At 47.8% G+C, this 27,237-nt stretch overlaps 1 protein-coding gene across 2 annotated transcripts in view; it reads left to right on the top strand.

Moving 5' to 3' along the window:
* LOC147617257 (uncharacterized) overlaps positions 1-27,021 on the top strand; it is a 75,841-nt gene extending 48,820 nt beyond the window's left edge. The window contains exons 13-23 of one of the 2 annotated variants that reach the window (XM_086776890.1): positions 9,536-9,609; positions 9,699-9,897; positions 10,213-10,301; positions 10,441-10,844; positions 10,944-11,268; positions 24,939-25,019; positions 25,132-25,227; positions 25,364-25,436; positions 25,529-25,716; positions 25,813-26,251; positions 26,469-27,021. In XM_086776890.1, coding sequence (XP_086633016.1) covers positions 9,536-9,609; positions 9,699-9,897; positions 10,213-10,301; positions 10,441-10,844; positions 10,944-11,268; positions 24,939-25,019; positions 25,132-25,227; positions 25,364-25,436; positions 25,529-25,716; positions 25,813-26,251; positions 26,469-26,561 — 2,061 coding nt within the window. In that variant the 3' untranslated portion in view covers positions 26,562-27,021. The remainder of the gene's footprint in view (positions 1-9,535; positions 9,610-9,698; positions 9,898-10,212; positions 10,302-10,440; positions 10,845-10,943; positions 11,269-24,938; positions 25,020-25,131; positions 25,228-25,363; positions 25,437-25,528; positions 25,717-25,812; positions 26,252-26,468) is intronic. The other variant, XM_086776891.1, reaches the window with a different exon arrangement.
* The last annotated feature ends 216 nt before the right edge of the window (positions 27,022-27,237 follow it).

Below are 27,237 nucleotides of genomic sequence, written 5' to 3' on the forward strand. Positions count from 1 at the left end.
AGAGAGAGAGAGAGAGAAAAGAAAAGAGAGTTATATTAACGTCTTCAAAAGATCCAAAGGGTTCGTGAGACCAAAATGATGTATACATAGTGTGCATGAAATCTCGCCATGGATGAAAAAAAAAAAGCAACAGTAAACTAAAATTGAAAACTGAAAGCTAAGATCTCAGACTATGAGATTATAAGTTGAGAGGAGTGTTGGGGGTGAGGATCGGTGAGTAGTGACTTTGTGTGTTGGCCGAGCTCCAGTAGGAAGAGTCTGAGGGCACTGGCAAACATAGTGCTTCTCCGACTCAACCCCAGTCCGAGTCTACCTGTCCTGTCCTCTTTGGGTATCCGCTCAGCTCTGCTAGTCTCTATCCTTAGTCTATGGGATGATACCCTAAGCTGGCCGATGGCTGTCCTCATAGTATGGGACATGAAGACATCGAGATAACTTGGTATCTGTAGTCCAAGTGCCTGAAACCAAGTGAGTACTGTGCCATACCAAAATGAATGCCCTCTTGTGGCTGCTATCTACTGTGATGTGACGGTAGTGCAAGTCGGGGGAGTCAAAGTGAATCCATCTCCCTCACCCTCGGGCCTTTGCATATAAGTGACTGTTTGGAACATGGCCTCCATCAACATAAGAGCTGCAAACTCTACTTGGATGATCTGGTGGGGGGGGAAAGGATGGTTTACTGCGTATCATCCGTGATTACATCATGATCTGAGGATGCTCTATGTGCTGCCAAGCTGCTGGGGGTGAATCTGGTGCCCAGAAGGGAGCTGCATACATTAGTGCAGGGTGTCAAAAAGCTAACCCTTCGTCCTTGGCTCCTAAAAGTGTGCGTGGAAACATTGCCTCTCCAATAGGGTTAGATCTGCATATCCTCTAGTGACTCTATCCTCTGTTGCCTATCTCACATAGAAGCATGGACCAGTGAAGGTAGCTCCGAGATAGACATATGAGTGCATCACCTCAACCCTGCTATCCATGTAAGTGATCTCTGCACAGTGTGCAGTTGGATAGGAGGTGTGGAATACCATAACCTTTGTTTTCCCAATGTTGGCTGAGGGCCCCCTCTGTGTGCAAAAATCTTGTAAAGCATCCATGTTTATGTAGCCCCTCCTTAGAATGTGCAATGAGTACAATATCATCAGCATATAAAAGGATGGAAACAAGAATACTTCCCAGAGAAGCGCTTCGCCTCCGGCTCTATCAATGAAGTATGAGATCTTATCTATGTAGAGTCCAAAGAGGGTCGGAGATAGTGAGCATCCTTGTTTCACTCCGATGGTGCTAGAGACCTCCTCAGAGAGTCCTCTTGGGCATCTCACCCGGCCAACTGACTTGTATAAGGTACCCCAGATCGTGTCAGACGGGACCCCGAGATGTTGTAAGCACCATAGGAGATGGGCCCAAGGTAGTTGGATAGGTGGTGTGGAATACCATAACCTTTGTTTTTCCAATGTTGGCTGAGGGCCCTCTCTGTGTGCAAAAATCCTGTAAAGCATCCATGTTTATGTAGCCCCTCCTTAGAATGTGCAGTGAGTACAATATCATCGGCATATAAAAGGATGGAAACAAGAATACCTCCTAGAGAAGCTCCTTCGCCTTCGGCTCTATCAATGAAGTATGAGATCTCATCTATGTAGAGTCCAAAGAGGGTCAGAGATAGTGAGCATCCTTGTTTCACTCCGATGGTGCTAGAGACCTCCTCACAGAGTCCTCCTGGGCAGGAGGTGTGGAATACCATAACCTTTGTTTTCCCAATGTTGGCTGAGGGTCCCCTATGTGTGCAAAAATCCTGTAAAGCATCCATGTTTATGTAGCCCCTCCTTAGAATGTGCAATGAGTACAATATCATCAGCATATAAAAAGATGGAAACAAGAATACGTCCCAGAGACGCTCCTTCGCCTCCGGCTCCATCAATGAAGTATGAGATCTTATCTATGTAGAGTCCAAAGAGGGTCGGAGATAGTGAGCATCCTTGTTTCACTCTGATGGTGCTAGAGACCTCCTGGGCATCTCACCTTGCCAACTGACGCGTATAAGGTAGCCCAGATCGTGTCAGACGGGACCCCGAGATGCTGTAAGCACCATAGGAGATGGGTCCAAGGCACTGTATCTAAAGCTAGCGGAAGTCCACAAAGCAGCAATATAGTCGGCGGCCATTTGCCTTGGCGTGCTCGATAATAGTGAATATGTGATCTAGCGTGGTTAAGGTCCTCCTAAATCCTACCTGCCCTGGTGCCCTGTATCCCCCCCCCCTCCTCTCTCTCTCTCTCTCTCTCTCTCTCTCTCATGTCATGTCTTTTGGTCCCATATGCCTTCAAGGCATTCCGCGGACGTTAATATGACTTACTTTCTTTCTTCTTTCTGTGCCAGTGTGCTGAGCTCAGACTCAAGTATAGATCCATAGAGCTTGGTCAAAATATGGCCGACTATAGTTATTAGGATCCTTAGGGTCTCCCGCCTTATGGATAGGTGCAATATTGTGTGATGACCAAGTGGGGGGAAAGCCCTTTGAGAGGGCCCTATTAAACATATGGGTCAGGAGGGGTGCTAGGGTGTCGCCTGCATAAGAGAGGTGCTCAGCCATAAGCCCCTTGTGATCTTGTGCTTGGCCGTTTTGAAGCCTACGTATAGCCTTCACCACCATGTCTCGTATGAAGGTGGATGTGGTGGGATGTGGGAGGGGTGTTAGTGGATAATGAGTGTACAATGTGCTCGTTTCTTGCAGCGAGCAAGGTACTGGTTAATCCGTTCAGCGTCACACTTTTGGATTTGGCTGGTAGCTAACTGATGCAAAAGACGTGCATGTGTGATACGGCATTCGTTGTCGTACCAACAATTTTGAGGCATGGTACATGTGTGGGGTTTGGCAGTGGATTGGTGGGTGAGTGGAAAACTGTCGATGGCAGATGTGTGGATAATTGTTGAGCTGTGAGGTGAGGGTGGTCAGAGGTGCAGATGGGTCTACATCCAAGAGACGACGGTAGAGATGATTTGCATAAAAAAGATCACAAGAATCGGTGAAATGGATCTGGGTGTAGTGTGAGATGGGCGGTGCTTGTGGTGGGGTAGGTAGTGTGCAGATGAGGGTGAAGGCAAGGCATCTGTGGTGGGCACCAAGTGGGCATGGTGGGATGTTAAAGTCAGGTATCAGCAAGGCTAGTTCGGCTGTGCTGGAGCCCTATAGGGAAAACTAGTAAGCCCTCCTGACTCATTGACTCATTGGTTAGACAGGTCATCACCATCTAGGTAGCCGATCTCCCATCCTTCAGATTTAGAGTGAGGTTAAGAGACTATCCGTCATGATGATACTCCCACGGCTCATATATATATATATATATTTTTCCGAGAAAAGATCCTTTCATTAGTTATAAAAAAAACGCCCACTGGGCTACAAAACCCTCTCTTGCTCATAAGAAGGCAGAGCAAAGAGCCAATCAAGGCAGCTAGGGAGACTCTCCCTAGGTGCAAAAAAGTACAAATAACAGGACAAATAACTGAGAGGCTATATCATACAATAGGAGGGGGGAAAATCCAAACAGGTGGCTTGTAGTGCCAGCGGGGGGTACCCGCTGTGTAGAGTATAGAAGGGGCCGCTGCGCCAAGTGGTGTGGAATGCTTGGCGCCGCAAGATCGCTCGATCCGAGTCGCCCCGGATGCGGTCATACTGTCCTCGTAGGGTGTGAATCAACTCCTGCCAGATCCCCCGAACAGTCTCTGCTGGTGGCTCCAGTCTCCCCTCAAAGGCCCTGAAACAACGGGCTCTCCAGGTGAACCATATGGTGGGGCTGCTGAGGAGCTCCCATCGTAGATCCCTCTCCTGTGTCCAGCCGGCGGACGAGAAATCCGGTGAAGGAACAAGGCGAGGCTGGACCCTAATGAATCTGATGGCCTGGCTGTCCTGCTTCGTCTCGTATCCTAGAGCAGGCCCTGACGAAGTCGACCAAGGAGCGGCTCCCCACGTATACATGCCCTCTGGGGAGAGGGGGGCCAAAATGCGCAGCATCCTCAGCCAAATCTGTTGCGTCTGTGGACAGTCCCATAGGCAATGTCTCTGTGTCTCCAATGGGTGGCCGCATCGGACGCAGGCCGACGGAAGGCCACTGTAGACAAGCTCTAAAACCCGGGTCTGGGCTCCATGCCGGAGCGGGAGCGCTACTGATCCAAAAAGCCACTGTCTTGCACCAATTGATCAATGCTCCCGAAGCCACACCAAAAACCTGTAGCGACTGCTTTGCCCTCTGTAGATTGGCCTCCTGGCCATGGAGAAACAATCCCGTGTCATCAGCAAACTCAGAATCGAGCAGGTCCTCACCCCGGACTGGGAGCTGGAGTCCTCTCAAACCAACCTCCTCTGCTGTCAGATACATGCTCATAGCCTCTGCAAAGAAGAGAAAGAGGAACGGGGCGAGAGGGCATCCGTGACGGACTGATCTGGTCAACTCAAAACTTGGCCCCCGTCCTCCTGCCATCAACACCTGGCTACGAGCTGTGGAATATAGAGCCGCCACTCCTCGAATCCAGTCTGGCTCAAAACCCAAGCGAAGCATAGTGCCCTCTAGAAACCCCAATCGACTCTATCGTATGCCTTCTCAAAATCGAGAAGCATCACGACCAAGTCCTCACCGAGAAATCTAGCTCGGGCCGTCGCCTCCCAGAAGGTGAAAATGTTGTCAAGGATACTGCGCTCCTTGACGAATCCTGTCTGGGTAGCATGAATCAACTCCCCAAGGAAGGGCTTGATGCCTCCAATGCCGAATATCATCTGACACTCCCTCCCCCTTGGGGATAAGAAAGTTCAAGCCCTCTGAAAAGCTCTGTGGCATCACCCCAGTGTCCAAAACATACTGAAAGCCCCTGCGGAGGCCTGGCCCCAAAAGGTCCCAATAGCGCATAAAAAAGGCAGGCGTCAATCTGTCCTCCCAAAGGCAACTATGACGCGGAAGGACCCTCAAAGCCTCAACAAGCTCATCCTCTGAAAGGGGCTCACCCAAAACTGTGCGCATACGATCTGTGACCCTCCTCTGCACATGGGCCCACACAGTCTGTCTGCAAGCATCACGTGCCTCTGCGTCCACTGAGAGGCCTGGCGATGATAGTAGAACTCATGTCTGTGCTCCTCTGCCTCTCTAACCTCTTGGCGTGCTTGGCTCAGCTGGGACGCCACCCACTCACATGTAGGTAGCTGCTCCTGAAGACGCTGGAGCGAAGCAAGGCTACGTCTCAAGCGACGCTCCCGCTCTCGTGTCTCTCCCAGGCGTGTCGAGGCTGTACCGTGCAAAAAAGAGCTGAGCTTGATGATTCCCTGGGCACACTGGCCTGCTGCATCCAGGTCAGAGCTCTGGCTATCATGCCATATCCTCTCAATGTCCTCATAAAGACTGGGATCTGTAAATATCCTCTTTGGGATCCTCAACTGCAAGTTGGTCTCCCGTGTCCTCTCCTCAAGTGTCAAAATAACTGGCGCATGGTCTGAAAAAGAGGTGCCAGCGAGAATGCCCACGGAGCCACCACGCTCCCCGAACCTGTCGCCCACATAGAAGCGATCAATCCGTGATAGATTAGTCCCTCCCTGTAAATTATCCTCCCAACGTGCTTTTTGAGTGGCTGTCAGTTCCTCTTCCCACTGCTCCATCACTTCCATCGGCATTTGGACCACCGAGAGTTCTTCATCAGCCTCCATGGCCTCCTATATCCATAGCTTGCCCTTCACGAGGAGTATTTCCTTGTGGCCTTTTTTACTGCCATCTCCACCAGAGCTTCTTCTGCAGGTTGCACTTTTAGTACCTTTGCTAAGTACTTAGACATGATCTTTTTTATATCCAATTGGAACAAGGATATGAGCTTTGGATTTTCCTTGGGGATTCTTTCCTCCTCATCCTCTTCAATCCCTTCTAGCATGTTTAGTCCTTCTACATACAGTGGTCTGATAGAGCGATTCGCTTTCCTTTTGGGGTTTGTGGAGATCTTTGCTTTCTTTCTCCCCTTTTTGATCGTGATTTGATGCCTGTGCCAGTCATGCTTGATTTTCCCTTGCCTTAGCCAAGGTCTTCCTAGCAGCATCGAATATAATCCCTCATTCTCCATTCAGAGAACTAGAAATATGATTAGGAATTTATAGCCATCAATCTGAATGTGTTCCCCTCAGACCAATCCTAGGGGTTGGACTCTGCACTGATCTGCCATCTTCATAGCAAATAGAGTATGGTCATATTTTGTGAGGCCTAGTTCTATTGCTCTGCATTCTGACAGTATATTGACTCCCGAGCCTCCATCCAACATTGCTCCTTGGATGGGCTTCCCCTTTAACATCATTATTATCTGGGGTACATCATTATCTATTATTGGTGTTTCTATTGTCTCGATTGACTTGGAATCGGCTTCCGACTCACTGTTGGAGGAATCAAACAAGCTTTTTTCCTGTTCCTTGGGACCTAGCAGATTGCTCAATAACTTTCTCTTGTAGTTGGGCACTAAGGGCAGGAGTTGATTAAGTGATAAGCGCAAGAGTTTTAAACCTTTTATATCCTCCCATATGTCATATTTTTCCACCTTCTCTCCTGTGGCCAGTTGTTTCGTTGAGGGACTTCTTTTGTCTTTTGCTACTGTCTCTTTTTTGCTACGCTTGAGGACTCTTGCCTCATTATTGCTTCTTGTTGCTGCTCATCGTGCATCCTCAGAATAACATACTGTGCTCTACCAGGCACAATGACCCCGCGATCCACAATGGCCTGCCGCCATACATCCGCAATGACCATACATACTCCTCCCTGCCCACCCAAGGGGCCAAAACTTGCAGACCAAAGTGTGTCCCATCTACCAGGCATCACCGAACCATATCTCCGAATCCTGCTCTCACTCAAATGGTGCTCCTGCATCATCAGAATATCAATACTGCCCCCAACCAGGCATCTTTGAAGCTCCTGCCTCAAGCAACCACGATAACGTACATAGTGTGCGCCGCCAAGGCCCTGTACATTCCATGCGATGATCCTCATGGATGACCTGCTGAGGTGGAGGTTGTCTGAGCCATATGGCGGGCCTTCGCAAGCGGCTTGGATGGAGAGTAATCCCCATCCGAGCGGCTACGAATCTGCCCACCCGGTGTGCTCCAAGAGTCTCGGACCAGGCGCCAGTGGCTATGTCCCATAGCGACTGCCTCCCGCTCAGAGAGAGAAACCTCATGTATGCATACATAGCCAGGGTCTCGTGCTAGGTCTGCCACTATGCGAACCACCAAATGTCGAATCCCGGAGGCATCCGCACTCCCGGTATCAAAAAATGTGCCAACTCCCAGAGTCGGCCTATCACGTCTGTCATCTCCAGATCGCTCACATGGTGAGAAAACTCAACTGCCTGAGTCTTCAAAATACTAAGAGCGAGATCCAAAGTCCACTCCCGGTCGCTAGTGCCGCAGAGAGGGAAGGAGAAGGCCACCGCTGAATCAAGTGCCACCTCCCCTCGGGCCGGAGGTATCACCACATGAACTCTGATGGGTGCTGGCTCATGGGGGCCCTCTGCTCCAAAAAGGCGTGTGAAGGAGTAGTCGAAAGCCTCCGAGCGCTGTCTAGTGTTGAGACTACTCAGCCGACTGCGGATAGAGGATATCTATGAAGCACGAATCGGCATGGTAGGTCTCCTCTGTGGTGCTCGAGCAAGGTCGGTGCTCAGAGCCCGCCGGACTGCAGGTGAGCGCCAGGGTACCGCCAGTGCCTCCCGGGGAGCTGAGGCGAGCGGAGGGGGGGGAGAGGGGGAGAAGGGGGTGGGGAAGGAGCCGCTGAAAAAGCGGGAGCGGAAATGGGAGGAGGCGAAGGTGGAAGCGAGGCGGGAGGGGGGGACGGGGGAGGGGGGGTGGGGTCGAAGGGGGGGGTGCTGGCATCTCCTGATCCTCAGTCTGCGCTGGGGTCTCCTCCTGGAGGGGAGCAAAGTTGTTCCTCACTGGAACCCAGTGATACTTATGCTGACTGCTGTTGCGTCGGTCTCTGGGCATGCTGCTGTGGCTGTCTCCCTCTACGGCGCCCCTGTCCAGGCTGCCAATCCGAGGTCTCTGTGGGCTGAGCAGGTGTCCTGGAGGCTGCCTGCCGAGCTGCATCTGTGCGCGGGCCATCGGGGGTCTGCTGTTGCGGTGAAGGTCGGGGTCTCCTGCGAGGGTAGGCCTTGGCCAGGTGGCCGACCTGCCTGCATATAAAACACTGGTTCGGGAGCCCCGAAAGCTCCACTCTCTGATCGATCCATCCCCCCCCCCCCCCCCCCTATCCTAGGTAAGTGAATGACCTTCGGAAGGGAGGAGATGTCAGGAACCAAAACTCTGACCGAAGGCAGGCCAGCTGCTCTAGCCACCACTGAAGCTGCTGTGGGGCCAGTCTCAAGCACCGAGCCCACCAATGATCCTATCCTAGAAAGGAGCGGAAGGTACTCGCGGCGGAGTCCAGGAAAGCAAACTGTGACATGGAATAGGCGCTCTCCCTGCTCGGCCGCTGCATGGGTCAAAACCATGCTGCCAAGGTCTGAAGAAGGCCCGAGCGCCCCTGATGTCAAGGGGACTCATGGCTAGGACCTGGGCCACACTCTGGGCTGTCTCGAACTCAATCTGGTAGTGTCCGCGGCCCAGTAACTGAACGTCCAGGATCTTGCCCACATCTGCAAGAAGGCGGGCCTGGAGAAGATCCCGGATCTCCCCTCTGTTGGGGCGAGTGCCAACTATTCGGCAGATGGTGGAATGTGCCTAGAGGCGTTCCACCTTTGCGGCAAGGCTCGCTTCCTCTTCTGGCGAAAGAAAAAGCCTGATGGGGGTATCCTCAGGGGCGGGCGAGGGGGGCTGCGGACGAGTCCCTCTGAGGTGGGGCGGGAGGAACCTCCATCAGAGTTTGAAGTTGAGTCGAGGGCGAAGCAAAAAACAGAGGGTCCTGCAAGAACCAAGCTGCACAAAAAAGGCGGAGCGGGGAGGGGAAGAGGGGGAAGGGCGGAAGACAAAGAGGGAGGGGTGGAAGACATAGGGGAAGGGGCGGAAGACAGAGGGGGGGCGGAAATAACAGAGGGGGGGGGCAGTGGGGAACGAAGGGGTGGGGGGGGGGGGGGAAGCGCGAAAGGGGGGGGGAGGGTGGGGGGCGCGAGAAGCACAGGGGCGCGGAGGGGGGGGTGCGACCAGGCGGGGTGGGCAGTCACGAGGGCGGGGAGGGGGGGTGCGAGCAGGCGGCAGCTCGAGCAGGGGGGGGGGGGCGAAAGCTTCAGCGAGCATATATATATATATATATATATATATATATATATATATATATATATATATATATATATATATATATATATATATATATATTATACACAACAAACACTCCATCTCAGATCAGATTACACTAGAGGTTGCGACCTGCACACAGATGCATCTTGCAACTGCCTCTTATGGCCTCGCCAGGATAATTCAGAAGGTAGGCAATAGCCATGGTTGGTCTTGGCCTTGTACATGATTTATGCTTGTAGACATTTTAAAACACATGGGGCAGCCACTAAAGCTACTAATGTCCATTTTTTGTTTTGCAGGCCGACACTTGTGTCATATATGACTCTGACTGGAATCCACAAAATGACCTGCAAGCAATGGCTCGCTGCCATAGGTGACTCTTGAGTGATTCACAATGGCTCTCCTGTCTGTGTTATGTTTTGGATGGCCAACTTCTCATGTTGAGTTTTTTCGATCTTGCAGGATTGGTCAAACAAAGGATGTCAAAATCTATAGATTGATAACAAGGAATACATATGAACAGCATCTATTCGAGTGCTCTTCACGAAAATATGGACTTGATGAGGCCATACTTGGAAATATTTTAGGCTCAAGTGTGGATATTGAACACACCAAAAACATTGAAACCTTGTTAAAACGGGGGGCCTATGATATTCTAAAGGTTAGGAAGTGACTTTGTATACACAATTTGAGTTTTTTGAAGATTAACTAACTTTTGTGTTTTGTGTGTGTATGTGTGCACGTGCGCGTGCATGCGTGTGTTACACACGTATGTGTATATATATATATATATGTAAAAAAATACTTTTGTGTGTGTGTGTGTGTGTGTGTGTGTGAGACACCCCCCCCCCCCCCCCCCACCACAAACTCTCACACTTACGTATGCACACACACACATTTATTTATTTCCAATAACTAGCTTTTTAGGGGTATTGGCAATTATTAAGCTATTATAGACATTCTGTCTGGAGCACAGGATGATGGAGAAGCCGAGGCTGCAGCATTTCATGCTCAGAACATCGATCAAATCCTGGAGCAACGGACACAACAGCGTCTCATTGGGGGGTCAGTTTTTGCTATTGTGTTGTAAAAGAAAAGCATTTTTTAGCTTCAGAAAATATATGGTTGCCTTGTAAATCATGTGCACACGCATGCATGCACATGTTTGGTATCTTAAAGTTTGTAGGTTCATGCTGTTCTGCAGTCGCGGCAACAATACCTTTTCCGTGGCAACATTCATTTCCAATCCTGAGATTCAGTCAGATGAGGTTGATGACAAAGAAAAAAACACTCATTCCAGTATGGAATCTGCTCAGTTCTGGCAAGAGCTCCTCCCTGAGGCATGTCAGGCAGCTCTTTATACTGAGAAGCCTCAGGTATTTACCTCAACAGGACCCAGGAGGAGAGCACAGGTGAACTACAAGGAAAAAGGTGAAATTTCAGATGAAGGGTCTTCAGGTGAAGAGAGAAAGTCTGACAGCAGGAAACGCTATGCTGCCAACAAACGCAATAAGGATGTTGATGTGGAGGATGGCTTGAAGCACTGGTCCGAGAAGGACCTGAAACGACTCGAAAACCGCTTGATCATGCTTGGCAAAGGGCGAGAAGGTAAAAGTGTTTTTGGTATCAGTACGCTTCATGCACCTTTAATGGCAGGTAGACCAACAAGTGACTTACACTGTATGGATTGGTGGTGCTTGACTTCAGGGCAAGCCATGGTTGAAGCTGAGCTGGAGCACCGTGGTCTTCTTGAAGTACAACAGGTTGCATATACTCTGATTCAGCTCTTCCATTTTTTTGAGGAAAAAGAGAGAAACACAGCAGAGTCAAAGAGTAAAGAACAGGACACCGGTGCAAAGGTCGAAGAAGGTGTCAGTAATGCTGACTGCAAGATCCAGGATCTTAAAGCTGTGGCAGACATGCCTTCCAGTCAATATACACAGGATCCTGCGTGGCCCAAAATACCACCATTTGTTCAGAAAGCATTGAGTTCCCAGTATTGTATGTTACGCATACAAAAAAATGCTTCCAGGTGAAGCTTTAAGCTTTTCTTCCCCATGTGTATTTTTTGTGCATGCTCTGAAAAGGAAGGATTGGGATATGTATAATCTTACTCACTACCACATATGTATAATCTTACAAATCCCCCTCCCCCCCCCCCATGTAGTGATAGTGTGAACATGTACAAGGTAGCAGATCACTCTTCAAATGGGAGTAATGTGCAAGGGTAGTGGATGATGGAGAGAATAACGGGGAACTCCTTATATAGTGCAATAGGGACCTGGCCGACTGGCCCTGGACAAAATAAATAGGAGAAAATGTATAAAATACCAAATAATAGGTATAGCCCCAAAACACAGAGATGCACAAATTCTAACATCCCCTCTGGAGCTCAAAGTATGCAAGAGTCGGAAAAAGATAAGTCGATGAAGATGCAACCATGGACCCTCCAGCTTCACGAATACTGGAATCACGGAGAGAGCACCCGCCAACTTGTTTCCTCAAAACAAGATGCCACCACGAACAACAAGGAACTTTGCTTGGCCAGGAATTCCTACACAAGTGTACAGTGAACTCCAAGAATAGATGATGAGCTGTTGGACACACCGCACCCATATGCTGAAAATGCTTGAATAATGCTTAAATGTCTTGCTTAATGTTTATGGGTGCTTAATGATGCCATGCCACTTGTACACCTGATGGGTGTGCGCGTGACATTTCCCTTTGCGGGTGGTATACCTGGCAACCTTTCAACTCCTTTGTTGATCCTTCTCCACTGAAACCACTTCCTCCTTCTGACGACTTCTTACGGGATTGAGGTTGATTGTAGGAGTTGAATCCTTTGAGCCAAAGACTTGTCTCTGCAGGGATTGAATGTCAAATGCTGTTAAAACTGCTTGGAAATACCTGAGTCACCCTTGAACTGTCTGTGGAATCCTTTCACACACCATCTCTGTCGTTCCTGAACCTCTGAACCTCCTAAGGCAATGTTGGAGCAAACCTCCGTCTTCTTATGTGGAAGAGAACTCCCTGCTGTTGCCAGTTGAAGCCCAAAACTTCATTTACTCCTTTGATGATGGATGTCATTCTTCCCTAGAGAACTCATGGACAAAACATGTAAACCTTGCAGATGCAAGATTGACTGCTATGCAAGCCATGTGCAACCCTATATTTGTGCAAGAATGCAGATGGATGGGTTACTAATGCATGCCTAAGGGGAAATCCCTAAGGATGGCCTGCAAGATTTTGAGAACTGGATTTAACTATGCGGAAGCGATTAACATGAGGACTTACTGAATGAATGATGGAATGAAAATGATCTAAGGCTGGTTACCCTGTAACAACGCGGTGATACCAATGTGACATGTGGGGGATTGATCGTAGTAATCACAACCTTAGGCTAACTAAACTTCACTTAATGATGCTTAAGAGATAGACAAATAGTGTCAATGCAATGCAATGCAGCTATATTAGATGAATGGGTTACAATGAGATCTAAATAGATCTATGATGCTGTCCTAGATGAAGATCCTTCTCGGGATGAGAGAGAGAGGCTGAATGCTGATGATAAGGACTGTTCCTTGCTCCAATGCTGAGGTCCACCAATTGGCTTCCGGCTTCCCTTGATGTAGGAGGAGGAGGATGACTGAAATACTGCTGAATATGCTGGTTAGATGACTATATGCTGAGTAAACTGCCGTCCCACTGACTTCCCTTGTCTCCCAAGAAGGAAGCGCTGAAGAGAAGCTGAGATGCTCATGCTGAAATGATGCTATTGCTTATATATGGCTAAGTGCTGCTGGTTGGGCAGACAAACTACTGTCGGCCAGGTATATGGACTCCACGACGTGCAATAAATGCTCATGGATGCTGTAGAGGTGCTGTCGGCTAATCATAACAGTCCCGACTACATGCCATAAATTCTCTAACTGCCTTTATGTGCTGAAGATGGCTAATGTACTGATGTTGGTGCTGAAAACAGCCCCAAACACATGTTCGCATATGCTGAAGATGCTTGAATAATGCTTAAATGTCCTGCTTAATGTTATGGGTGCTTAATGATGCCATGCCACTTGTACACCTGATGGGTGTGCATGTGACGGCTTGGAACTCCGAATCACGGTCCCCATGCACCAGTAAGTGGAGCTGCAATCAGCCCCCTCTCCCGCCCACAAGCCTTTTCTGGCTGGAAGCACATGGGGGGAAACTGCATGTGTACTAGAGAAGTACACCATCTGGGTTCTCCTGAGCCGGAAGCGCCGTGGGAGCCCTAGAAGTGGTACAGAATCTGTATCACTATCTTGTGTCGTGTCTTTGCCTTTTCTCTGAGATGAAGCCTTGCCCTTGGTCTTGTCCTTCTTCTTGGACAAACAATCTTTGGACAAATGGCCTCTTTTTCCACAAGTAAAGCAGCGACTCTGACCTTTCTTTTGAATTGAGGAAAGTGCTTGGTCAGAACTGTTGACTGACACCTTCAATTTACCCTATGAGACGAGAACGGACTCCTCCTCCAAAAGTAGGGAGAGCTAAGATCATCAAAATCCAACTGAGTGGATGTAGCTTGGCACACCGCAAAGATCGAGAAATCACATCATAGTCTGGAGGAAGCTTGGTGAGGATAAGAGCAGCTAGCTGAGAGGAGGACAAAGTAGCACCCATAGCCAGTAACTGATCATGGATAACCTTGGCCTTCATGAGAAAAGACTACATGGAACTGCCTTCAGGGAATAACAAATTGTAGAGCTGCCCTTTCAAGGTAACTGCCCTCATCGACGAATCTCGAGCAAAGAGATCCTTCAATTTAGACCATACGTGATGAGCACTGGTGAGAGTTTGCACGGCTAGTGAGACCTCCTCTGTGATGGTCCGCACAAGCACAGAATGCGCCTTTGAGTCCCGATTCTCCCAGTCTTGTAATTCCGCAACAAATTCATTCTCTTGATCTTGAGTCCACCTCTTAGAGTTTTGAGGACGCTCAGGCTTCCTTTCAGTGTCTTGAACAATGTCCCACAAACCTTTGTGGATGAACCAGATCCGCATCTGAAGCTTCCAATGAGAATAGTTGGGTCCTTTCAACTTGTCATCCTTGTTCAAAAGGGGGGGAGCCATATCCACACTAACAAAGAACAAATCTCAGCTCAAAAACACTTCTCTCAAGTGCTTTCCAACAAAGCAAGGCACTAGGAACAATCAGCCGCCTCTCAAACGTGAGAGAAAAAGAGGCTAGACAGCAGCAAAACAGTCCAAGATCCATCGGGAACCTCCTACTGGAAGGGCAGGGATTTGTGGAGGAAGAAGACAATGTAGGGCCACTTGTCTGGCAACACCAAATGCAAAGAACTCACCAAAAACAGATGCCGATGCAGAAAATACAGCCACAACTCCACCTTTTGCCTTTGTAGGAGAAAATGCAGCCAAGTAAACTGGCCGACAGCAAACAGGAGGCTGGCTAGACCTGAAAACGTAGCACAGTTGGGAAACGCAGCCACTTGTTGTCACGGACCTGCAGCCGGGAGAGAGATGGAGGAAAACGCACAACAAAGGAGGGAAAGGTGGGCAGATTTGCAGAGTTTGTGGAGCAGCCTGGTCCTAAGCGTATGATACCATGAAGGAGATAGCACAGGCGGAAGCATAAATAGTAAACTTATGAGAGAGTGCAAAGGAGATTGAGAGAGTTGGACAAGATCACCTTTTATAATAGCAGTAAAGCTTTACAATGGCAATAGCCAGCAACTGAGTGTTGAACAATGTGCATGGGAAGTGGATGATGGAGAGAATAATGGGGAAATCCTTATATAGTGCAATCGGGACTTGGCCGATTGCCTCTAGGGCTGGTTGACTGGCTCTGGACAAAATAAATAGGAGAAAATGTATAAAATACCCAATAATAGGTATAGCCCCAAAACACAGAGATGCACAAATTCTAACAATGCCTTCGTGTGAACAGATCTACAATGTTGTCATGTCACATGTGTAAGACAATAGATTAGAAGCCGATCTCCCTCGCATGTAACCTCTCTTTGACATAGTGATAATAAATTTTTATATGCTTGGTGCGAGCATGGAAAACTGGATTCCTTGCCAAAGCCATAGCACTTTGACTGTCAGTGAGAATGGGAGTGGGTGTTTGCTGACACCCACGAAGATCTGCCATCAATCTCCTCAACCATACACACTCAATTGTAGTAGTGAAAGTTGTCGTGTACTTAGCTTCACAAGATGATGTGGCCATAGTTGGTTGCTTTTTGCTTAACGAGGATATACACGAGCTGCCAAGGAAAAAGCAACTCCCACTTGTGGACTCTGGTGTCATAATCACCATCCCAATCTGAATCATTGTAATCAAGTAAATGACAATCACCTCCCCTTGGGATAAAACAATCCAAGATCTTGGGTTCCCTGTTGTAAGTACCGAAGCAACTCGCTTCATAGCTTGCGAATGCTTTGACCTTGGGTTGTGCATTAAACTCACTCAATTAAGACACCCGATACTATATGTCTAGCTTTGTATTACACAAATATATGAGGCAGCCCACAACTTGGCTGTAATATGTGCTATCAAAAGGCTCTCTTGCATCATACATGCTCAGCCTAAGTCCGGGTTCCAATGGAGTAGAAGTAGGCTTGCAATCCTGAAATGTAAACCTTTCACAATGCCCTGGACTGTCTACATAAACTGTATGCTCAAATAAAAGTGCAATAGGTAGAGATCTAACATCTCAAATGAGCCCTCCAAATCATCCTTAAATGCTATGTTTTTATCCTCATTTGTCCCAGTGAGTATCATGTCATCCACACAGAGGATGACCACAATCAAATCCTCTTCGTCTACGTTGACATATAGAGTACTTTTAGTCGGACTGTTTTGATAGCCTTGGTTGGTCAAATAAGAATGTATCTCCTCATACCAAGCTTGGGGAGCTTGTTTAAGGCCATACAATGCCTTTTTCAATGTAGATACTTTTCTTTCTTGACGGTTATGCAAATCTCTCTCTTTATTTGGGCATATTCTCTCTCTCTCTCTCTCTCTCTCTCTCTCCCCACTGCATGGCTCAAGATGAGAGAGCCTCGCCCTCGTACCCCGATTGAGGATCCACACACATGGCACACATGCAAAGAGCCTCTACCATATCGCTCAGCAACCGCCCATACCACAGCCACAGGAGCCCCGCCCACCACCACCACTACTTTCTTTACCGCCCCGATGGTAGAGAGAGCTATCCGCTGGTTACAGCATGGGAGATCGGCTGACCACATAGGTATACAGAGTGAGCATCTTATTTATGCAGCTGACACACTGGCACCCTTTGTTGCTCACCTCTTTAATAGGGCACTAGTGGAGGGCCTACCAGTTGAATGGACTATGCACACCATCGTGCCTCTCCACAAAGCGGGAGACATGCTAGACCCCAACAACTATAGGACTATCATGATTGGTCATACATTGGCCAAACTTTATGGCGCAGTGCTGCGCTCGAGGCAGAGTTGAGCTCATATGCAGAGAAGGAGGGACTGCGAGCACCAGGGCAGGCTGGATTCCGACGAGCTTTTTCCACTATTGACCATATATTCACTCTTAGATGTTTGATTGATCAGGCTAAGGCGCAGGAGAGGAGATTATACTGTTGCTTTGTGGATTTCCACAAAGCATTTGACACGGTGCCACGGGAGAGACTCTTCCAGCGCCTCCAGTCATTGGGATCCCATCAGAGATGGTCTGGGACATCTATGCTTTATATGAGCAGGTCCTCCGGGCGCATACGATGCCCCGGAGGGCTATTTGATGTTATTGCTAGCACCATAGGTGTGAAGCAAGGATGCCCACTTTCTCCTACACTATTTGGGCTATACATTGATGAGGTGGCTGACTTCATTGTTCACGGTGGTGGGGACGGGGTAGACATCTCAGGTACCACAATCCACATTATGCTATATGCAGATGATATCATTTTGGTCTCTGAGTCGCAGATGGGACTACAACATCATGTCCATGCACTCGCTGACTTCTGCACACAGAGGGGACTTACAGTGAACCTTGGGAAAACCAAGGTCATGATTTTCCACACCTCAGGGCCGGTTAGACAACAGGCCCTCTTCACACTAGCAAGAGGACAGGTAGAGGTGGTAGACTCATATGTGTACTTGGGGATTACATTCGCGACTCCGCCAGGAAGATTTACTATGGCACAGGAAGCTAGGGATAGACTCGCATGGGGGTATGTAGCTCTGGCCATGCTAGAGAGGCACACTTCTAGGAGCCCCGCACGAAGGGGTGGTGGTTTGACACACTAGTCACCCCTGCTTTGATGTATGCTGCAGTTGTATAGGCACCTGAGCTCGCCACCTCCACATGGTCCCAGATAGAGAGGCCTCAGATTCTCATGCTCTCACGGATGATCCACAACAAACCCTCCATCCCACATGACATTGTCCGAGCGGAGTCTACTAGTAGAGGCCCTCTTCCAGACGATCTACTTCATACAGAGGATTAGAGATATGCCATCGGATCGACTCTCACATAGAGCTTTTGAGGCGTCTAGGCAGCTCACAAAGAGTGGAGATAGGAGATCATGGTATTCACAGATGATATAGTGGCTCACTCAACGTGGTCTCCACATAGATCACCTGCCACCTTTCCAGTATGATATACATGCACCACACATCCAGCTTTCTCACAGTGAGAGGAACAGAGTCCTTCGGCAGGATTATCTCCGAGGTACTGGTTGGAGCTGGACAGATCTGCATTGCATTCTTGTATACCCTACGCATATAGGTTGTATACTGAGCCTCTAGCAGTAGTGCTGCATCCATCACACCGCCCCACTAGCTCAGCACTTTCATAGTTTATTTCATATTAATTTTGTGCTTTTTCTTTTCTGGACATCCAGAGGACATTGACAGTTGTACATTGATTTGTCTCATAGGTCGAGTTCGGCCTCTAGTAGACATTAATACAGCTTTCTTTCTTTCTTTCTTTCTCTCTTTGCTCCAATGCCATAGCCATGTTTCAGTACAAACCACCATAGCCTTGCACACATGAGCTAATCCTAAGGCTCTAGTTTAACATTCACATGTCCCATGCCATGCTGATTGTGATTGGCTAGATATTGGTTTCATCCCACCACACTACCTCAAAGGGCAGAGAGGGAGAGAAAAGTGTGTCCTTAGAGCCGAAGAGCTCATACAGAGACCTGGGGAGGAGAGAATTTGCTGATTATGCCACATAGAGGTTGAGACAGAGCACTATACTATGAGATCCGCGATAGGTTTCACTGTCTTTTCATGAGGGATTTGGCCCTTTCTCCAGGATCATGTACTTCTTAGATCAGTGTTGCCTAGGGCTCTTCTTGCTTGAGCTCTGTAGACACATGGACGTTTTCTTGAGAGAGCTTCGGCCCCAACCAACCCGACCCCTCCCTCACCAGCCAACCATCACCAGCTTTGAGGAGTTACGTGGGACTGGGCCTCCACATTCCAGTGCGCCCGATGGCCCTAGCACCCCGGACCTCGGCCACGATCCCCTCACTAGCTCCAGATCCAAGACATGCTTCATCGCCATTGAGCTACCTTTCCACATGACGTAGCTGAGGGAGACCTCTTGGCCGTACTCCATAAGCCCCATGCTTGATATTTTGAAGAGTGGTATACCATCTATTGGGGGTTGATGCTCCTCTCATGTTTCATGTTCCTTGTATTCCATGATGAGATTTGAATGGTCAGTTTTGTATCACTCCAGTGAGATAGTTTTGATTTTTTCTATTTTATTTTCCGTTCCATGATGAGACATGCCATGGACATTATTGTATCACGTTGGTCTCATAGGCCCATTGGCTGTGGGAAGTTCTGCGAAAAGTCATGGCCAAGACCGAGTTTAAAGAGGAGCTCGTGAAGGTGGAGGACAAGCTCGGCACAATTATCAAAGAAAACAAGAAGATGGTCGACTCTTCTGTTACCGCAATCATAAACCGCCTCTCCAAACTCGAGAAGGGATTTGACAAAATCCAAGAGCTCGAAGAGAGATCTTCCAAGCAAGAGGCTGAGATTTCAGCCTTAAAGGAGGAACTAGTGGAGGCCAAATTGCATGCTAAAAGTCAAGCGGCTGAAATCTCATCCCTCAAAAAGGAGTTGGAAGCCACTTCAAAAAGCAAGCTTGAGGATGGAAAATTTCAGCCTTCCTTTATTGAAGAGCTGAATACCATCAAGGAACAAATGAGGATCATTCAAGAGGAGGAGGAGCAACATAAAGAGAAGACATCTTCATGGGTGGAGGTGATCACAAAGACACAAAAGAAGATGGACGAGGCGGAGAAATGGATCGAGGTCGCCAAGAAAGGGAAAGGTAAAGAATCGCCACCCATCCCCACTCCCACCATCATCAACATGACCCTTGAAGAGGAGCAAAGGAGGAAGACCCGGGCCTTACATGTACGAGTGTCCGGTCTAAAAGACCGTGTGATGCGGAAGGGGAAACCAAGGAGCTCTTCTCTATGATGGGCATTGAAGCCACGCACACAAAGGCATGGAGAGTGGGAAAGAAGAGAGAAGGTAGTGGTGAATCTTCTAAGGAGAGAGCACTTATCATTTGTTTCCCCTCCATGGAAGCGAAGAAGGACTTCTTGAAGAGACGTCCTACACTCAAGAAGACGGGAATATTTCTTGGAGATGACCTCACACTCTCGCAACTTGCCCACATGAAAGAAGTTATGCCCGAGATAAGGGCAGCCCGAGAGAAAGGGAAAGTGGCCTTCTATAGAGATGGTAGAGTGGTGATTATGGAGAGGCGCTCTTCATGACGGCGCGAGACCTATGGGACTACACTCAAAGTTGCTACTTGGAATTGTAATGGATCTCTACGCCTTGATGTAGGGGCTTTTGAGGATAGTTTCACTGGGAGGGACATCATCTTCTACTGTGAGACGCATCAGGCTCCTGGACAGTCCATGCCACATGTTAGTGGATATCGATGGGAGACAGCTTGTAGACAGGAGACTCGTTCAGAGCATAGAGGACGGGGCTCAGGAGGAGTGGCAATATTGTTTAGAGAGGAGCTACAGCCACTGATACATATAGTCCGCAGAGATGAGCAGGCTAGGTACATGTGGGTTAGACTGAGGGCAGAGACGGGCAGATATCTCTACATTGCTATATGCTATTTTTCTCCTAGTACATCAGGGTATGCATCACCTAGCGGGCAGTCTCCCTTTTCTATTTTGGATGATGACATTTGGGAGTTCTCCAGGGATGGTGACATCATTCTCCTGGGGGACTTCAATGCCAGGACCGCCCATAACCAGACAGTATTTTATGATATACCTTAGAGGAGATGTTGAGGGAGCTTGATGTCAGGGATATGGGCCTATCTAGACTCTCACAGGATGAGGAACATACAGTGTATGGGCGGTATTTGATAGACATGGGGACTGCACATGGATTGGCCATCCTGAATGGCCTACAGAGATTCCCTACATCGGGCGGTTTCACTAGCTTTCCACATCGGCATGGTGCTAGTACAGTGGACTATGTTATGGCTCAGCCCAGTCTCATTCCCTCTTTTCAGGATTTTATGGTAGGCACTAGGCCGGTTGGAATAGCAGTGGATCATGCTATCTTGTCCTTCACTCTCACATTTCAGTTTAGCACCGCTCCATTGGGACAGGTCTCCACACACACTCGTTATACCTTTACGAGGGAGACTGACACTGTGTACACGGATGAGATATACAGACACTTATGTGCCGAGGAGCTGGGGCGGCCATTAGATGAGCTCACTCAGATATTGATAGAGACGCTTCATGCTGCAGCATCAGAGGCATATCCCCATAGTCAGCCTACACGGAGACGATCTGGGAACATGCCCCAGAACAGTTGGTATGATGAGGAGTGGAGAGAGATGAGGATCAGATTACAGAGAGAGGGTGCTCATGGGTGTTACCACTCACAGACAGTCACGGATTACCTTCCGGCACCTAGTGCGACGGAAGAAGAGGGCTTATCTTGCTCAGTTAGAGAGAGATTTGTATCAGTTATTTATGAGTCAGGACTCAGGCGAGGCATGGAGACTATTCCATGAGCATTCACCATCACCAGCCATTACCTCCACAGAGATTTGGGGTGAGTATGCAGCATCCCTGTACACAGCACCAGGACAGCCGCCCCTGCCAGACCCATCGGAGCCATGCCCAGAGACATGTGCTTTCTTTACTGCTGAGATGGTAAGGAAAGCTATTGACAGGATGAGGACTGGGAGAGCATATGATCATGATGGTTTGGTAGCAGAGCACTTTATTCATGCCAGAGATATGCTTGCAGAGCTTATTGCTATGATGTTTAACTGAGCCATGTGTGAGGGTTTTCCTGAGACTTGGAATATGTCCACGATTGTGCCTATCTTCAAGTCAGGGGATCCCATGCTTCCTGGGAATTATCGTACCATCATGATTGGTCACACATTGGCTGGATTATATGCATCTATTCTTGAGCAGGAGTTGAGTAGATGGGCAGAGAGAGAGGGCATACGTGCATCAGGGCAGGCAGGGTTCAGGAGAGGTTTCTCCACTCTTGATCATATCTTGACACTCAGAGCTATTATTGAGGAGGGCATATTATATGGCAGGAGGATTTATTGTTGCTTTGTGGATTTCCGCAAAGCTTTTGACACAGTACCGAGAGCCAAACTGATGCGCAGACTACGGGAGATGGGAGTGCCCACAGAGCTGATTTGGGGAATCATGGCTTTATATAGGACAGTTGTGGGGCAGGTACGTACTACTCAGGGTATATCTGAGATGGTTCACTCCACTATTGGGGTGAAACAGGGCTGCCCCCTTTCTCCCACCTTATTTGGGATGTATGTGGATGAGGTTTCGGACTATGTAGAGCAGGAGGGTGACAGAGGAGCACAGCTAGCAGGGACATGTTGTTATTGTATGCTGATGATATTGTGTTGATCTCAGATTCTCCAGAGGGGATGCAGCGTCATTTGGATGCATTGCACACGTTTGCACAGGACAGTGGATTGTCTGTTAACCTTGGTAAAACCAAGGTGATGGTGTTTAACACCACAGCACAGTGGGTTAGGAGGTCAGTACCCACCTTTACATATGGTCAGGACACAGTGGAGTATACAGATGCATATACTTACCTTGGTGTGGTTTTTAGTGGCCCACTATTTTCCTTGAGGAGAGCAGCGGAGACCAGATTGACGAGAGCTTATGCAGCATTGGGGAGATTAGAGAGGATGTGTTCGCAGGTTCAGTTTCAGGAACCTCGAACAAAGCTCTGGCTCTTTGACACTTTGGTCACTTCAGCCATGCTGTATGGAGTGGAGATATGGGGACCCTCAGTGGATCACCACAGCCGAGCTGGTAGCACTGATGGATGGAGACGTATGGAGAGGCCCTTGGTTTCTATGATTTCCCGGATGATTAGGGCCAAGGCCTCCGTACCACATGATATTATCCGTGCAGAGATGGCTGCCCCCCCATTGGTAGTAGAGGCACTCACTCGATCAGTCTCCTTTATACATAGCACTTGGGCTCTCCCTAGAGACAGATATGCTCACTTAGCCCTGGAGTCTTCACGACAGTTGGCATCACAGGGAGACGAATCATGTTGGTATGCACAGATGATAGCTTGGTTCCAACTGCATGGCTTTAGTATGGACAGGCTACCTCCATTTCAGTACTCCTTGGATGCACCCTCCCTCTCTCTCACACGGGCAGAGATTACCAGACTTATCAGGCAGGACTTGATTCAGCTGGACACTAGGAGGACATGGATACAGCCGACACACGAGCTTGGTACGAAGATGGCTTTCTATAGAGATCATCTTCTCCAGCTCACGGAGGATGGGTTTGTGATTAGACCAAGCTACATGGATACCTATCTTTCTCATGGGGTACGGTGTGCCATTGGTCAGATGCGCACATCCTCACACCAGCTAGAGATTGAGACTGGTAGATTCAAAGGAGTACCAGCTGAGGCTAGGATTTGTCAGCTATGCCAGATGGAGCCAGAGACAGAGTTACATTACATATGTCACTGTCCAGTATATTATGAGATACGAGGCCGTTTTCACTGCCTGTTTAGAGAGGGTTTCGGACCACTTTCTAGAGTCGTGAGATACCAGGATCAGAGATGCCTCGGATTATACTTGCTGGAGCTTCGTAGACATAGAGAGGGACTCTTGAGAGGGAGGGGATCAGAGAGGGAGAGACACCTACAGAGGCAGATTACAGACTTCTTTCGACCAGAGATTGAGCAGTCAGGCCAGCAGGCATTGCAGATAGCCCCAGAGCATAGTCGCACCAGAGGTACACTGATTGATCGGGCTATAGAGCTAGGGCGGTCCAGGCGCCCCAAGATGAGAGGCCCATCTCGACATCGGCGGAGACGACAACAGAGGATCAGGACCATACTAGAACGGCATGGGAGACGTCCAGTCAGAGTACTCACCATGGAGGACATTGAGGATATCCGCCATCGACCGATGAGAGACATCTTTGGATAGATATGTGTATGATGCTTACCTTTGTTGCTGGAGTTTTCCTCCCAGATGTTATCCATTAGGAGCTCCTAGTACCGTACTTTTCCTCATAGTTGTTTCAGTTTTAGTTAGTTGTTTAGTTATTTTTAGCTTTTCTTACACAGACATTGTATCAGATCCACCAATTGTTGTAACCTTTTTGGTCTCATAGGTCATTTTGACCTTCTGAAGACGTTAATATATCATTTCATTTCATTTCATTTCTCTCTCTCGGCCATACTCATTAGCCCCGTGCTTGATATTTTGGAGAGTAGTATACCATCTATTGGGGGCTTCAATTACTAGGTTTCCAGTTTCAGTTTTCCATGATGATGATATTCCATGGATACCTGTAATCATCTTTTGTCTCATAGGTCCATTGGGCTTATTGTAAGACGTAAATTTAACTTTCTTTTTTTCTTTCTTTCTCATGTTTCATGTTCTAGGTATTCCATGATGAGATTTCCATGGACAGTAGCTTGTTTTGTTTCTATTTTATTTTCCATTCCATGATGAGATATGCCATGGTCTCACAGACCTGTTGGTTCTTTAGTAGATGTTTAATATATCTTTGTCTCTTTCTTTCTTTCTTTCTCTCTCTCCGTACAAGCCATGGATGACTTTCATCCTCCCTAGCCACTATCGCAAGCGTAAGAGGGCTTGGGATGCACTGGGCTATGACTTATGGGTGTCCCTGTGAGGTTGGAAGATACTTTCTGGCAGATCTAGGCTTTTGCAGTTATGGTCTTATAGACTTGAAATCTCTCAAGCTGAGTGATAACGAGAGAAAGAATACTGTTTAAATTGTGGCCGCAGTGGGGGGGACTTTCTGTGTATGATCTTAGGTTTATTTGTATTTTGGCAGTTAAAGTGTTGTTCTTTCCCTTCTTTCCCTTCTCTTTATAGCAAAGTAAGTAGTTGCCAGGAATGGAAACAGAGACCAAGTGGGAAGCCAATTTTTTATTGAAGCATATGCAGAATCGGATATTAGAGTCTGTAGTTTGTGAGTTGGCATTGCAGATAGGGAAAACAGCCTTTGTGGGTTGTTCCCGCATCCCTCCCCCCTCGTCCTCCTCTTCCTCCTAGGTTTTTGCATTGTCCTCATGTTTAAAATGATGTTTATGACACCTTTTTTAAAATGTGTGAAATAGTCACATTTATCAGGATGCATACTCCAGGTATTTGCAGACTTTACATGAGCGTGATGTGCTGTCAAAGGCTTTGTCTGATGTCAACTTCTCTCTGGTTTCTATTCCAAGGTATTTGTGACAGTTATTTTTTGGGCTGGGCTTCACGTTCTTTCCAGTTATTGCTCTCTAAAGACCAAATAAACATTGGCGTAGGCCTTTATATGTTGCACCTGTTGTGCAGGTCAAAAAAATTGCCTCTGTGGTGGGGTGATGTTGAAGATCTGCATCTAATGAAAGGTGCTCTAAAGCACGGGCAGAAGGAATTTTTGAAAATTAGGTAATGTATATTCATTTCAAACTTGTGTGTGAAGCCTGGATTGTGACTTTACATGGAGTCTTTTCTCTCTCTATTTTGTGCCCTTCAGGAGGGTTGGAAATGCTTGCATCATAAAATTCTGTTGGTTTTCCTACAGAGAAGATCCAAGTCTCTGCTTTTTAGCTAGGCTCAATGCCAAAAAGCATAATGAGGTAGCCCTTGCAGAGCAGGTGAGGCTGGACAGAGGAAGTATTACTTGATAACACAATCAAAGTCATTCAATATTTCTAAGCTATTTGCTCTTGTGACTGGCTTATGGCAGAACTTGACGTTTTCAGCTGAGCTTTGCCAAAGTGCAGAAGCCAAGGATCACCTGCAGGAAGATGGATGGCCTCACGACTCTGTCCTTGCCATGAGACTTAAGAAAATAATAGAGTGCCTGCCAAATGGGCTAAGTGATAGGGAAATCAAGCGCAGAGCTGCAGTAGCTGAGGCTGCCAGAAAGCGGTGGTAAGAGTCCGAGTGTTCTGTGTATGTCTTGCACTGCATTCCTTTTGTTACCTAGGGTCAATTCAACTGCTTGCTTATTAAAATGGCTATTGGCAGGTTGGCAAAGCAATTCCAAGAATCATCTATGGCACCTTCTCAAGATTCTGACAGCATACAAAGGGGATTTGTAGTTTACATAGATGGTTGCAGATATGAACAACCGGAATTTAAACTTGTACATAACAAGGCAGGTGGTGATATGGACTGCAATCTTCCAGTCACGGGCTCTATACCAATATCAGTACAAGAAAATGCTCATCTGATGCAGAGGCCTGAGGTCTCTCAAGCTTGGAAAGCTGGGCCAATCCAAGTTGATAGTATTGGCAGTTGTCGTGCTCCCGAGCAGCTACCGAGTGGTGGATCCTCTGCTGCAATGGTCAGAGAACCTTCAGCATCTGCCAGCGGTGGAAGAGCAGATCAAGCTTGCAAGGGGCTCTCATGTATGCAGTGGACACCTGATGAAGTCTCTCCAGAGCCCAATGAAGGTGACATGCAGGTAGTAAAGGAAGCTGTTATCACATATACTTTGTGTAATGTAAGGTTGGATACATAACCGTCGACGGGCAGGGAGTTGGAAGGGTTTGTCCATCCCTGACAGCCTGCAGCCATGATGGACCCCAGTTGACGGCCGCTGGAACGGTTATGTATCCAACCCAAGACCTGTTTGGGTCCATGAAGTGCAATTATAGGGTTTTGATATTCATCTATGTCAGCAGGTTTTAGGTTCTGCAAAGCGAATGGCTGGTTCTCTTGTACCCAACTTTAGCAAAAAGCAGAGGGTTGAAATGAGCAAGCAGGAGGTATGACCAGGAATGCTTTGCAGGAAGCTCTCAAGCTCATTCAGAAACAATTTGTTTCTTCTTGCATCAAAAGAGAGGTGTACCCAGCCAAAAAGGTAGTTGGGTACACTAATTTTAAAGCTCTCAATCATCATTTTTACTATTTTGAAGGAAGGCGAACTTCTTACCCGCCAGGCTAATATGGCTGGGCATTGTAAAGGGTTAACTTGGTGGATCATGGCAGTTGGAGATCTTTCTTTTGTGGGGAGGTAATTCTTTTGGGGGTGGATAAGTTTCACCAACTTGTTTAATAAGCGAAGTCTGTCTCTCTCTCTTTCTTTCTCTCTCTTACTTGGCACTTTGTTTCTTATGGGAGGGAGAAAAAGATACAATCATTAAGTTGTCTAAAACCACCCAGTGGATCAGTGCGCTTGTAACCTGACTCATTCTACCTTCTATACGCATGTGAGCATGCTTAATTTATTCTTGGATGAAATCTCTCATGCACTATGCCTGAGACAACTTTAGGTAGGTTATTAATTGATTTCCTATGCTTTTTGTAGGCCCTCCTTAGAATTTGCAATGAGTACAATATCATAAGCATCTAAAAGGATGGAATCAAGAATACCTCCTAGGAAAAAGCTTGTTCGCCTTTGGTTTTGTCAATGAGATCCGAGATCTCATCTATGTAAAGTACAAAGAG

The sequence above is a fragment of the Cibotium barometz genome, chromosome 37 (assembly GCF_041138505.1).
Source record: "Cibotium barometz isolate CiBa-2024 chromosome 37, ASM4113850v1, whole genome shotgun sequence".
NCBI lineage: Eukaryota > Viridiplantae > Streptophyta > Polypodiopsida > Cyatheales > Cibotiaceae > Cibotium > Cibotium barometz.